Source organism: Suillus subalutaceus (assembly GCF_016647625.1).
Source record: "Suillus subalutaceus strain FC151 chromosome Unknown DFJ58scaffold_18, whole genome shotgun sequence".
In the NCBI taxonomy this organism is placed as follows: Eukaryota; Fungi; Basidiomycota; class Agaricomycetes; order Boletales; family Suillaceae; genus Suillus; species Suillus subalutaceus.
This window is the reverse complement of record NW_024540267.1, coordinates 323865-337061: the sequence shown is the minus strand read 5'-3', so window position 1 is coordinate 337061 and position 13197 is coordinate 323865. Positions and strand designations below refer to the sequence as shown.

Sequence of the window (13197 nt, the reverse complement as noted above, 5' to 3'; positions counted from 1 at the left end):
ACAACAGTTCCTGTGCATGCTGCCCAGCCGCAACTCGACCCCCCCCCGGTACTGACTACCTCATGATTGCGGCTCTGCATGCGGGTTTTCAAGGCGGCATGCTTAATGCATACCCTGGATATACCCAATACGTATCCCAATTACGCCTCCGCCTGTAGCAGCACGACTGTCGCGTGCCAAAGATCAAGCCGGGGCACGGGAAAGTCGTGGCAGAAAGCTTCTGCATCATATAAGGGCGCAAGGCATCAGCCCTGACAGATCCTAGCTAGGAAAAGTCACGTCAATTCTGACCGTCCAAAGGAACAATTCGCTTCACCTCGACTACGTCCCAAAACTCGCCATCTACCCATTTTACACATCACGATGGCGAAGAACAAAAGCGTCATTCACGCTAAAAACATCGTTATATTCGGCGCAATGGGCGCCGGAAAGAGCTCTCTCATAAACCTCATTGCAGACAAAAACATCGCTAAAACTGGCTCCAACCTCAAACGCTGCACCCTCACATGGACCAAATATGTGTTACCCAAGCTCTTTGATGATGGGATGCAACACAATATCTTCGACACGATGGGGATCGAGAACCCAGAACTCGAACCATATGAGTACCACCGGTCCATCAAGAATGCCAGCCGCCTTCTCCGCGAGCTTGATGCATGCGGCGGCACCAGTTTGTTGGTATATTGCGTTCAAAAAGGCCGTGACAGTGGTGCATTGCGGAGTAACTACCAGTTATTCTGCGAAGTGTTATATCAGCGGCGAGTCCCCATAGTCATGGTAGTGACTGGCCTCGAGGACGAGGACGTCATGGAGGAATGGTGGGAGCGGAACCATGAATCATTAGAAACATCCCAGATCGTCGTGGAGGGACATGCATGCGTAACGACCCTGAAGGATGAAGATGTGAAATATGGGGCATCGAGGGAAGCCGTGCTTAAGCTGATCCGGCAGTATGCAGTCGGTACGCCAGTGTCTGGGGGATGGAAGCACGAGGGGATAGTGAACGCGTTCAAGCGACGGTTCGGGCGTCCTAATCCGGAGGACAAGAAGTTGCAGGATAAATTACAGAAGGACCTCGAGAGTCAATGTGGCATGAAGAAAGAGTTGGCTTCGAAGGTTGCAAAACATTCGCGTACACGTAGCCCAACGAACTCGCTGCTGTGATGACGATTGATTGCTATACATATCATGTACTAAGCAGTAGCTTTAGTGTGCACCGGGCTGGCTTTCAAGTTGTAGATACTAAAGTGTTTTTCGTTTGAGGAAAACTTCAATGGTTGTACAGCGATTATGTAAGCACAGCTGCCAGCAGCTGGCGCTCATTGCATTCCAAAATGTCCGCTAAATACATTTTACTCATAATTAAATACGCCTCTGACGATGCATATCAAATACAATTGATACCCAACTCCTCAGCAATGATCATCGCAGCCCGCTCTCCGATGAGAAGTGCCGTCGAATACGTGTTCTGTGTATATTGTTAGACCACACATGAGTCAACAAACCCTTGTTCAGTACGCACCGCGCCAACGTTCAACGGCACAATGGACATATCTGCAACCTTCAGGTTCGACACGACCGTACACATCTAGCCGAGCATCAACGACTCCTTGATCTGCCTCCGGTTTCATGGCACAAGTCCCAAGCTACACATATAAAGATCAGATGCGAAATTCTGAAAGGTTCAGCCGCACACACCGAGTGCCATGCCGTTTGTACTGATGTTTGATTCAGCATTTCACCGTGACAATGGAGATGGCAAATCAGGACTTACCGATATCACGGTGGAATTGATTGATCGCTTCGTCATCTTCGGCAGTGTAGACGATGTCAGGTGCGTTCAAGTCCACTGGCCCGGAAGCTTCTCTGCAAGCTGCAGCGCTTCCCTCTGGGAAATCAGGATGGCCAGCAGCAACTTCACCTCGATAGGAAGCCATGCGTCGAAAAACTTCGCGCGTCTTTTTGTACCCGAAGTCAAGAGGAACAATATCGGATGGACTGTGCGGAGTGTCGTAGTCACGCAAAGTGTCCTAAAATGATGTGCGTCCACTCACTCATCTAGGAAGCCTGTAGTAAAGTCCTTTCCTTCTTTGCCATCCTCCGTCACTTTGATATGAACGCTTCCAACAGACACGGGGTAAAGCTATTGAAGAGATTCAGAAAAAAAACATGGGGTAGACGGAGAGCAGTACTGTATAATAACCTGCACTCATGTATTTGCGAGGACGAAGGATATCCGAGAGCGGCCTCGCGAGCGGTGGGATATATCTGGCTGTCATGAGCATTGCCATTTCATCAAGCCAAGCAATATGTACGCACCCTGCAAAAGAAGTGAATATTGCAACAGGCTTGTCTGGACGGTCCTGGAAGAACTCCTTCCAGCGTGGTTGAAAAGCTGGATCCATTGCCTTTAATTCCTCGTCATCAGGACGCCACTTGATTTTTTGAATCGATGCCACTGAAATATCAATCAGCACGATACCAGCAGTGATAACTTGCACCAACTTTTGTGCAATCAATGACTTGCCGCTACTGTTCCATTGTGCAAGGCTTTCTACATTTGTGTAGTTGTAAAGTGCTGCAATCGTGGCGAGAAAACATGCTTACCCTGTAGGATACTCTCCCCACGCCAGAGGGCGTCCATGGTAACAACATTGTCGGCAGCCAAGTATGGAACAATGGCGAGATTGTGATCTGACCGTCCTAAGCCAAGCTCTTAGAATAAATTAAAAGCGCACCTTGATAATTTTCTCCGACGCCAGGTAAATTCACTAGTTGCTCGATACCGCACCGCTTGAGGATCGCCTCGGCACCAATCCCAGACCTCTCCAGAATGGTCGGGGAACCGAACGCCCCAGCAGAGACAACAACGAGTTTTGATGCTCTCACAATACTCGACGACCGATCCGCGTCTGGGCAAGACACTGGGTCGCTGGTGAACTCGACACCTACAGCACGCTTGTCCCTTTCATTTGGAAAAGTCGTCAACACTTTGCTGCGATCTCAGGTGGCAACTTACTTGAAAATGATACGCTTTACGAGCTTTCCATCCCAGACTTGTAAATTTGAGTTGTGAGCTTGGTTGTAGACGTAGTGGTGAGCTGCGTCCGAACGCCTTCCGGTTGTCCCGTCAATGTACCTTTTATACATGAGCCAAAAATTCGCAACAGCCTATGTGTGCAGGGACTCACTTCCGCCATGGCTGAGACAAATCTAGTTAGTGATCGTAATTAGGGAAGGAAAATCATGGCTCACACTGTATGTATTGCATGTTTTCAAATCATTGGTGTCATCGGCATACTGCCTCTTGTGATAGGCCGTGCCAACCTGGATGAACTCGTCGCAGATACCTACTTTACACCCACCAGAGGACACCTTAATAGGTCCATCATAGCCGTGAGTTGGAAGATCGGGCTGGACCTCATATGTCTCCAGCTATAAATTGAACGTATAAGCAATTTGAACAAATATCCTGAAAACGCATTCGAGACCTTCTTCATGAGGGGAATCAAACTCTCAGATTCCCAACCATTGGTTTCCCAATCATCATAGTCCGAAGCAGGTGGACGAGTGTATACCATAACTGTCTCATTATCAGAGTCTTCTTCATCTTGCAAGTATGCTACGCACAATTCACACATGAGCCTCCAGCCAACGCAGCGACCGCAAGGAACAATTGGTGCACGGCCGTTGAGACGAGGAGATGGATTTCCAATGTTGAATGTGACCGTGGTGCTCGTCGGTACTTGATTCAAGGGATATTGGAAGGGTTGCACATGAATAGGTTTATTGAGGGTAGTGTTGACCAGCTTCCAGAATCAAGATCCTCAACGAGGGATCATATGCAGCTAAGCGACCTGCGATAACACAGGCCGTAGTACCCGCCTATACAGAATGATGTGTGAAGAGGGCAAACCACTACAAGATGTTATTTGCTCACCTCCAGCAAAAACGATATCGAATTCTGATGGGATTGGATGAGACATTAATGTGGAGGGATACCTTCAGGCCGCTCCTCGCGACTTCCATCTTATAACATTCACCGGCCTCGGGGACTTGCGACACGTCGGAAATCACACGATCATTGAAGACCGTGATAAATGACAATAATTATAATGACTGCTTTCACTGTAACAACGTCTAGTAATTGGGACCTAAATGTGCGAAAAACACGGAGTGTATGTGAGTGCAGTGTGATTGAATGCGTGGCATACAGAGCGGCGCGGGTATCTCGACGAATTGTTGAGTTCGCAAACAGCGCAAATGGCCCGGTACAAAGGATACACAAAACCTTGTGACCCACAATATTAGGCAACTTCCTGCGCCCACCGTATTTGGTACCCGCGCAAAGTGCGAGTCTTGATGCTCGTGTGATGTAGGATTTTAATCCCAGCACAACCTTATTCCTTGATGAAAGAGTATCTGTACAGAACATGCTCATAACGACTCACGCAAAGATGGATATCAAAGACACGCCCCTTGAAGCACCCATCACGATGTTCATAGTCTGCAACCAATGTCCAAGTCTTCAGCTATGCCCAGGAGGAAGAACTCCTAAAAGTGGCCCCAACTATTTGGCCATCGTGAGCATCTGCGTGCCATCAAAGCAAAGTAAATGGCACGCAGCCCGAAAAAATGGAAAATATCGCGACGGCCTTGTCTGGGTGATCCTGGAAGAACTCTTTCCACCGGTGGTTGAAAAGCCGAACCCGTGACTTCCAGCTCCTCGAGATCAGGACGCCATTTGATCTTTGCGTCACCGGTATTGGAATACTAGTCAGCACATTGCCAGATGCGATAGAACGTATGGACCTTTGTGCAATGAGCAATTTCCATTAGTGTTCCATTGCGCAAGTTTTTCTGCGTTTAGGTAAATGGAGCTATGAAGTAACATCATCAGCTTGATAAATATACGGATAACGCATACGGACCTTGTTCGTAAGAGGAATCGAATTCTCAGATTCCCGACATTTGGCTCTTCAATCATCGAAGTCTGAAGCAGGTGCACCAGTGTATATCACGCGGAGACGAGGAGTTGGATTTCCGATTATCCGTGTGACCGTGGTGCTCATCAGTGCTAGGTTTGAAGCGGATATTGGTAGGGTTACACATGAGCAGATTCGTCGAGGGTGTGTTGACTCCACTTCCAAAATTAAGATCCTCAGACGCTGTGACGCAGCTAGGCGACCTGTGACTACACAAGTTGTATTACCACCTGTACAGAGAAGCAATTAAAGACGATAATTGCTCACCTCCAGCAAAAATGTTATCAAATTCTGTTAAGGATGAAGGAAGAGATATATCCAGAGTTGTCTGACTTACATGTTAATTAGTTCCTCGCGCACATCACCTTCGTAACTTATCGTTGTGAAAAGTCCTGCCCTAGCTCGTCACTGGCCCGGGACAGCAATGGTCGATCGCCACGTCATTATAATCCCCTTCCCACTGTCTCGTGCGTGCGCAACTCGCGTCATACCAGCATTGTTCCAGTTCCCTGGACCTTAAAGTTGTTAGGGATTAATTTGGCGATAAGAAGAGAAGTGTACGCACGGGAGGATTAGCCTTCGAGACATTCTTTGAGGTTATTTTCCTTTTTCAATCCTTATCGCTTCTTTGACACCTTAGGTGTGCTGTCCTCATCGCTGTTGCTATAGCGGTACCTTGCTTCTTTCTGTCCCGGATATCTTGACGTCCAATACTTCCCTCGTACCCAGTTTACCTCAGCGTTGCTTATCACGTCCGCTGAGACTTACTTCGTGTCTAGCTCGACCAGGGATTCGCAAATGTTTCACATCAATCTTCATTATAATGTTTGGAAGTGTACCAGATGGAGAGGATGTTAGAGAGATGTTGAAATATTTAGCCAAGATCACGAACTCACGTGACCATGTGCAAGTCGCGTCCTTCTCAAGCGTTGCGAATTGCAGCGTAATGCCCTCTCTATCCGACCAGATCGACCATCTGACTTCCCTCTCAAATCCATTAAAGCCAGTGCTGATGGATTCCTGACCTCAGATGGGCTCTTTACTAACAGCTGTCCTTAACACTGCTTTGGGTGATCTGATTCGTGACATCGACTCATCCGAACTTGGGCTCTTCACACTAGTACACCCACCGTCTCATGTACCAACTGAGTCTGAAACGAGGGGTGTGATATCCCGTGTAGAATTTCCTGGTGCTACGCCTCTGAAGAAACCACCTTCTCGAAGGCAGGAGATGACAAAACCGAGAGAGTATGAACCAGAAGTATATGCACAGGCTACGTTAAAGTACTTGGATCGGTAGTATGTTTTGCGTTTTTCTAGAGCATATATCCTGTTTCAACCTGTCTTGTGTGGTATTTCAGTCACTCAATTCGCCCAATGCCCCGTGCGCGATCCCAGGTTCAGGGAACTTATAAGCAGGCTGGATGAGGCACGACGGAACATCAGAGGTCTTAGTGAAACATTGCAGCAGGTTCGTACTATCAATATTTAGCCTCAAACGGTTCTGATGTTCTCGGCGCAGTTAACAAGTAGCAATCCCGCATCAGGCCCCAGCTCGCAAGAGTCCACTGCAGCGGATGAGGAACGGCGCATACAAGATCTCCAGGTTCGTCTCACCGAACTGCGTAAACAGGTGTGTGCTTTCCATGTCCATGGATCCTTTAAATTCACATCTCAACAGAAAGATGACATCCTTCGCACCTCCAATCCTGCTCCCAAGTCCAAGCCCGCTCCTAGACTGGCTAGGGCTCCTTCGCATCTGACTGTACCTGAGGCCCAGGAAGAAGACGTTCTGGAACACGCCTGCCGCATCTGTGCGGACGCTTCGCTTCACAGAAAAGCTCATGGATGAGGAGATGGACATCAATGACGTATCAGTCATGTCCTTCATGAGCCCGGTTCCTCGGCCTCGGTCCGTATTATCATCGCTAGGTCTTCCTGTGGACGATGATTCCCTAGATAACGGAGAACACGAGATTGGGCAAGGCAATTCTGTGGATACCTGATCCGTCAGACAAGCCTGAGGAAGAACTCACTAGGCAGTGAGCTAGAGGTGGATGATGGAGATGGAGAACAAACTGTGGTTCTCAAGAAGCTGCCCTCGTCGTTACCACCGAATCCCACGCCGCCAGAAGGCACTACGGCTCCTGAAACACCGTTGCCTGCAAATTCAGAGTTGCAGACCCCTGCTGCGGGACCTCCTGAGTCAGCCAGAAAACCAAAAGTACGCATGAATGTGGAGATCGAGAAGATTGTGGTAAGTATCCTGTTCACATAACGTAAAAGCGCATAGAACTGGAGCAGCACTTGATAGGTGAAGATATGGAGCACAGTGGGCGAGATCATCATGCCGGGCCATCCTTTCGACCCCACGGGATCAATATCAGGCGGAAGCAAACCTCCAAGGGCAAAAGAAACTATGTAAGTTTCACTCCAGTTTTTCATATCTAATCCGCTGACATGCCCTAGTGCCCATCTCGAATCCCTCTCCTCCCAGACCCCCTCCCCTACACCTCCAACTTGCATCCTCATTTTCATCGCTTGCGCCATCTATGATCACTGGCCAGCCCACCTCGCAACAGATCGCAACTTGTCAGCTTTTGCTCGCTCTACTAAAACAGCCCGGTTTCTCGATGTCGCTCAATAAACTTAAGGAAGCACTAGCGAAGGTGGTGGTAGCGCGGGTGGCACACGAACGATATATGCTTGTGTGGCGAAGAAGCTGATCAAGATTGAGCGAGGGGCGTGGGGAGCAGGTCGTCAAGTTTGACGTTTGATTGATTTGATTGCCTCACTGCTGCTGCCTTCATTTGATGTAGTGTTAACCACCTGAGGACTGTGTCACTGTTGTGAACATTCCTCCTGCAGGCATGATAAGCAGTAGGGCCAGGCTCCCAGCGAGGACGATGCTCCGCCATTTCAGGACAGTGCTTCCTTATGGCCAGACCCAAACAAAGGGGAATGGAAGAGACCACAACCCAAGTGCATCAGACGGCTGGAGCCATATGGTTTTTAGGATAGCAAGATTCACAGCTGATATATACACGTCTTTAATCCTTAGAAAAGTTGCGGTAAAGCTCAAGCGCGCGTGATGTACGTACTTTGAAGGTTGTCCTGCCTACTAGTACTAAGAGCTTGTGTGGTACGGTATAAATGCTGTGACGAGACCTTGGAATTACGGCGTGCACGCACATCTGCGACCAGCTGCACATGGTGATGTGGTACTATGCTACTAGTACGTAGGTGACCTGCAGTGGTCAAGTAACGAAGCCCTGGCCGCGCAAGACACTACAATGTTGTCAAAGGTAAATCGTGCTCGAGGCTCTTCTTAGTTCAAGTTTCTCTGGCACTTAAGTGAGATCGTCTTTCCATCTCCATCGAAAACATATATATATGATACATGTCAGGGTTTCCGTACATGATGATGACGGTCCGCAGTCGTTGTACTAGTACTCTTCAAGTAAGGATGACGACTTGCGTTACTTGCAAACTTGAAGTAGCTAGCATGAGCGCCTCCAGTTTGGCGTCGCTCCAATAATAAATAAAAGCGACTACTAGAGTAAAATTTCTGGATTTGGTCTATCGATATGACAATATTAATATATATATATTTCTTTGGCACGAATGACACGAATGGGGCGAACGGGGCGAAAAGTCGAAGTCCGAGCTCCCCGAGATCAGAAAGTCTGAGAGTTGTGGAGTCCGGGAACGCCGGATATCTCGGGGACCACATCCATGCCTTAGGAGTAACGCCGACCTGAAGTACTCCATCATCATCGGGCCCGGAGTCCACGCGAACAGTTTTAGCGTAGAAAACTACTAACTAATACTACTAAACTACTAACGATCATTCAAGTCACGTGATGAACTGATTAACGAGGCTATTTGACCAACGTTATGGTATTCCAAATACCGAAATAGACGTATTTCCACTAGACTCCTCCGAATGACAAGGTACCTTCAGACACGAGACACACATGGTCATTGGTCACCATACGGATTTACAATGACGAGAACGGTAACCTATATATCTTTGATGTAAATACTTATAGTCTGCTGATAGCTGAAACTTCTCGCTTCTCTTGCAGTACTATTTTATCAGTTACGATGAGTCTAACTGCTGCAGGGGCGATCAGCGAGCACACTGTGCCCAGCGACAAAGCTCTTAGCACTAGTGACAATTCGTTCGATAGGAGAAGCAACGTTGATGCTGACAGCGAGGAAGGCGTGCTCTCCGATGAACGTGATATTGCTACGAACGTCATATCGGTGGACGACTGACGCTTCTCTGAACCCGTGGACAATCCGTGCATTCTTTATTGGTCTTGGCCTCTCAGCCTTTGGCGGAGTACTGGGTGAGCTTCTTTGAGTTCGTTTTTAGCCACCATGATACTCATTAATGTCAATTTACAGCTGAAATCTATTATTTCAAACCTGTGCGTAGTGGAGCAAGCATGACAACTTTATGTACTCATATCATTGCCACAGCAAACGGTTACAGTGTCATTGATGTTCCTTGCGGTTGTTTCTTACATCCTGGGTGTCTCCATGGAGACCTTTATTCCTCGCCGTGGGTTCCTGCGCTATCTGAACCCCGTAAATCAATTTACACTCAATCCGTTACTTCATTCTAAGATCTTTCACAGGGGCCGTTCAACAAGAAAGAAAATGCTTTAGTTGTGATCATGGCAAGCGCCTCTGCCAACTCTGCCTTGGGTACCGAAATTCTTGCAGTCCAGCGGTCAGTGAGCCTTACTTATTTTCATAGAATTTACTGATCTTTACTAAAGATTGTATTACAATATCACGCCCAATGCTGTCACCTCAGTGTTCCTACTATTTTCTTCTCAACTTATTGGGTATGAGAATTTTTGTTAAAGTTCCAGCGGACGCTGACAAAGTTCTAAGTTATGGAATTGGTGGCATGATGAGAAGTATGTCCACAATTGAACCTGTTATTGAACCCGGTGTTTACATACCTCTACCAGGCATCTTGTTATATCCATCAAAGATGTTATACCCCGGTGTGCTACCATTGCTGTCCATGTTCGATGCTCTCTACGAGGGCGGGATGGCATCACGGAAGAAGCTCAGAGTATTTTCCATGGTGTTTGCTGCGTAAGTCCCTCGATTAATACCGTCAATGATCAAACATGCTGATCGACTCAGCATATTTTTTTGGGAGCTTTTCCCAGAATGGATCTTTCCACTTCTGACCGGGTTTTCAATTTTCTGCCTTGCAGCTCCTAACAATGCCGTCGTCTCGCGAGTGTTTGGTGGTTCAAACGGTAACGAGGGTCTAGGGCTCCTGTCTATCTGCTTTGACTGGCAGGTAATGTGTGAATACGAACTTCGAAGTGGATCGCGTTACTGACTGGATCTGCGACAGTATATTTCTGGCCAGGTGAACCCTATGACTATCCCGCTTAAAGCACAGGTATGACTTCTTGAATCCGCGGGCCAGGAAGCCTTACATACTTCTTGAATAGTTCTCGAATTTGCTGGGCTACATTTTTGGCACGTGCGTCACTCCGCCCTGATTCGGGACCTTGCATTGACTTATGTCTAGGGTTGTGTTTGTGGCCATATATTACAACAACATCTGGAAGGCCCAGAACTTCCCATTCGTTAGTCTACATTCACGTGCAACGGCAGAACATTGACTGCCAACTCCCCACAGCTTTCTCAACTCTTGTTCTATGAAAACGGAACACAGTACGATCAAATGCTCATTCTCAATTCCAACTATGAAGTCGATCCCACACTCCTTGCTGAACAAGGATTACCTTACTATTCCAGCACTTGGGTAGTATATTTACTTACCCAGAATTTGGCAAGTTCACCAAACGTTAGTGAGACTCTACGGACTAACGGTTTGAAATTGTAGGGTTTGGGGGCCACGTTCACTCATCTTCTCCTCTGGAACCGGGGCGATATATGTTCTGCATGGACTTGGATGAATCCGTCGGGCATCAAAAACATATGGGCGAATTTTAACTGGAAGTTCTGGCAAGCCGATGGAATGCGGAAGCAAGACGTCGATGATGAAGACATCGATCCCCACTACAGGCAGATGCTGAAGGTTAGTTTTGCATTTCTCTGTATTCAGCTTACCAACATGAATATTTCTATAATAGTACCCGGATGCTCCCAATAGCTGGTACTTTGTCGTTTTCCTCCTGGCCTTCATTGTTGCCCTGGTCGTTTTATACAAGACCGATTCGACTTTGCCATGGTAAGTAGCTGTGATTGGAAATGTGGTCCAGGCTGATGAGCAGTGAAGGTGGGGCTTCCTTATCTCGCTCTTGCTGGCGACAATTTCTATTCTATTCCTCGGTACACTCGCCGCGATTACAGGATTGACGTTCACCATACAGACGTAGGTTCCTGAATTCCATTTCGATATTCGACATTTCAGTTTGCATTCAGGTTTGGCCAGATGATTGGTGGTTACATTCAGAAGGGATCGCCAGGTGATTGTCGTTGATTTCTCATATGCTTTGATTGACGGATGCGACAGTGGCAAATATGTACTTCGTTTTATACGGATACAGTATGTGTCAGCCTTGCAGTTCCAAGGACAGGTCGGCTAACCCAATGTTGCAGACACTGTCTTCCAAGCCCAGCTACTACTTCGAGACCTCAAGATTGCTCAGTGTGAGTATATTTCAAGCGCGTAGGATAGGGCAATCTGTGTTGACCGTAAATTACAGATGCAAAGCTGCCACCTCGCGCTGCATTTACCGCCCAGATTATTGGAACGCTGCTTGGTGCAGTCTTGAACTACAGTGCGCACGCCACTTGTTACATGACTACAAAAATCAACTGACATTGCGCATGTAGTCATGATGAATTCAATCATTGATAACCAACGTGAAATCTTGTTATCTGTTCAAGGAACCAATATCTGGTCTGGCCAACAGCCACAGATGTACAACTCTCAGGCAATTGGATGGGGTGGACTCAGTCACGAGCTCTTTTCCACAGGCCAAAGATACCAATGGGTTCCTTGGGCTTACGTACTTGGACTTTTCGTACCTGTTCCTTTCTGGGTCATTCACAGGTACTGGCCAAAGCTTCGTGCTGATTATCTTTATACTCCAATTATCGCGTACGCTTAGTGTTTCTTGAATTACTGGCAGCATGCTCACATATTTCACAGCTACATCACTGGATACCTTTTCAGTGGGATCAATTCATCTAGTCTGTGCTACTTTGCTGTCGCATTCCTCTCTCAATGGTGGCTGCGTACGCGCTACCCTGGCTGGTTTGCTAAATACAACTACATCGTCGGAGCTGGTGAGTATTCTCCAACGTCATTAGGTACCCCGGACTAATCAAGTGATATAGCCCTTGACGGAGGCACTCAAGTCATGGTGTTCATCCTCTCATTTGCGGTGCAAGGCGCTGGTGGTGTCTCTCACCCTATTCCCTACATGGTGGGGCGCGCAAACAGGAGGTAATTATGACCACTGTCTCTTGTTGAACTAAGATTAGTGATTATTGGGTAACTAGGACTTATCGCACGTATCATTACTACTAAGTGGCCCGTATCCATTATATATAAGCATATTAATCATGTACTGTATATACGCATAGTGCAGCACTCTTTCTACTCCTTCAACTATGTAACTGAGAGCATCAGTAAAACACGCAGTTCCTCAACTTACTTATTTTTAACTTTTCTCGTGCAATAAGCAGAAATAAGGAAGGGTGAAAATAAGTAGATGGTCAGTTGAGAAAGGCCACTCGTCGTCTGAATTTCCATTTCCATTTTTATTTCACTTGTTTTACTTTTTCATTCAATAACAAGTACACTAAAAGCAGGTGAAAAAGCAAAAGAAGGGGAACCGTCCAAGTGAAAAATGCAGCAATTAAGGAGGCATGCATACCTTGACGAGTGATACTTCTCGATGCACGGTAAACACGAGTGGAATCACGATCACGAACGCCAATGTCCAATGACACATGAACATCAATGCTCTGCGCTGCTCGGTCGTCAAAGGCTCGTCCTCTTGTAATGCCACCTAGAAGTGTCAAGTTCACGCCGTCACAGTTAACATTGCGGTGAGCCTGCTCATTGCCATTCGTGGTAACTGGACATGCGCGCCATACGAAGATGATCATAGGCGTTGAGTTGGCGTAACTGGCGATGTGGTTCGAAAATGCATGGCGTCTCATCGTTTGCGCAAAGCTCCATACAAAACATCCC

General features: G+C 47.3%; 6 protein-coding genes across 6 annotated transcripts; 3 read left to right on the top strand and 3 right to left on the bottom strand.

Annotated features, from left to right (window-relative positions):
- Positions 1-210: 210 nt before the first annotated feature.
- On the top strand, positions 211-1164 carry DFJ58DRAFT_699076 (uncharacterized protein; the record flags this gene model as incomplete). The annotated part of the gene is made up of 1 exon (XM_041383543.1): positions 211-1164. The coding sequence occupies exon 1, from the start codon at positions 364-366 to the stop codon at positions 1162-1164; it is 801 nt and encodes a 266-aa protein (XP_041247625.1). The 5' UTR covers positions 211-363.
- A 223-nt stretch (positions 1165-1387) lies between these two features.
- DFJ58DRAFT_714678 (GMC oxidoreductase-domain-containing protein) lies at positions 1388-3986 on the bottom strand (the record flags this gene model as incomplete). The annotated part of the gene is made up of 15 exons (XM_041384047.1): positions 1388-1468; positions 1523-1554; positions 1580-1646; positions 1699-1718; positions 1775-1998; positions 2320-2458; positions 2483-2554; positions 2608-2694; positions 2739-2965; positions 3020-3171; positions 3328-3435; positions 3492-3583; positions 3638-3745; positions 3807-3857; positions 3941-3986. 15 exons carry the CDS (start codon positions 3984-3986, stop codon positions 1388-1390), a joined length of 1506 nt encoding a protein of 501 aa, XP_041247624.1.
- On the bottom strand, positions 3898-4609 carry DFJ58DRAFT_153934 (uncharacterized protein). The gene has a single exon (XM_041378917.1). It carries the CDS (start codon positions 4439-4441, stop codon positions 4082-4084), a length of 360 nt encoding a protein of 119 aa, XP_041247623.1. The 5' UTR covers positions 4442-4609; the 3' UTR covers positions 3898-4081.
- Positions 4610-6015: 1406 nt separating this feature from the next.
- Positions 6016-8067, top strand: DFJ58DRAFT_863572 (uncharacterized protein; the record flags this gene model as incomplete). Its single annotated transcript, XM_041394105.1, is given in 8 exon segments — positions 6016-6269; positions 6306-6456; positions 6478-6618; positions 6667-6750; positions 6770-6897; positions 6972-7242; positions 7300-7406; positions 7483-8067. 8 exon segments carry the CDS (start codon positions 6016-6018, stop codon positions 7709-7711), a joined length of 1365 nt encoding a protein of 454 aa, XP_041247622.1. The 3' UTR covers positions 7712-8067.
- Positions 8068-8995: 928 nt separating this feature from the next.
- DFJ58DRAFT_153860 (OPT oligopeptide transporter protein-domain-containing protein) lies at positions 8996-12665 on the top strand. Its single transcript, XM_041378916.1, has 24 exons — positions 8996-9023; positions 9074-9340; positions 9399-9421; positions 9474-9581; positions 9632-9726; positions 9776-9844; positions 9894-9919; positions 9974-10103; positions 10155-10317; positions 10375-10422; positions 10475-10506; positions 10555-10612; positions 10666-10818; positions 10873-11067; positions 11123-11220; positions 11269-11364; positions 11415-11458; positions 11506-11538; positions 11592-11642; positions 11699-11773; positions 11829-12096; positions 12148-12284; positions 12336-12444; positions 12501-12665. The coding sequence occupies exons 2-24, from the start codon at positions 9193-9195 to the stop codon at positions 12526-12528; spliced, it is 2187 nt and encodes a 728-aa protein (XP_041247621.1). The 5' UTR covers positions 8996-9023; positions 9074-9192; the 3' UTR covers positions 12529-12665.
- Positions 12666-12761: 96 nt separating this feature from the next.
- DFJ58DRAFT_655192 (uncharacterized protein) lies at positions 12762-13112 on the bottom strand (the record flags this gene model as incomplete). Its single annotated transcript, XM_041381836.1, has 1 exon — positions 12762-13112. One exon carries the CDS (start codon positions 13110-13112, stop codon positions 12762-12764), a length of 351 nt encoding a protein of 116 aa, XP_041247620.1.
- Positions 13113-13197: the final 85 nt, after the last annotated feature.

Excerpts from the sequence above, each read along its gene's own strand:
- DFJ58DRAFT_153934 (XM_041378917.1), bottom strand. The coding sequence starts at position 4,441 with ATGAGCATGTTCTGTACAGATACTCTTTCATCAAGGAATAAGGTTGTG.
- DFJ58DRAFT_153860 (XM_041378916.1), top strand. The coding sequence starts at position 9,193 with ATGCTGACAGCGAGGAAGGCGTGCTCTCCGATGAACGTGATATTGCTA. Across the intron at positions 10,104-10,154 it reads TTTTCCATGGTGTTTGCTGC|CATATTTTTTTGGGAGCTTT; the intron begins GTAAGTCCCTCG and ends TGATCGACTCAG. Across the intron at positions 11,221-11,268 it reads ACCGATTCGACTTTGCCATG|GTGGGGCTTCCTTATCTCGC; the intron begins GTAAGTAGCTGT and ends TGAGCAGTGAAG.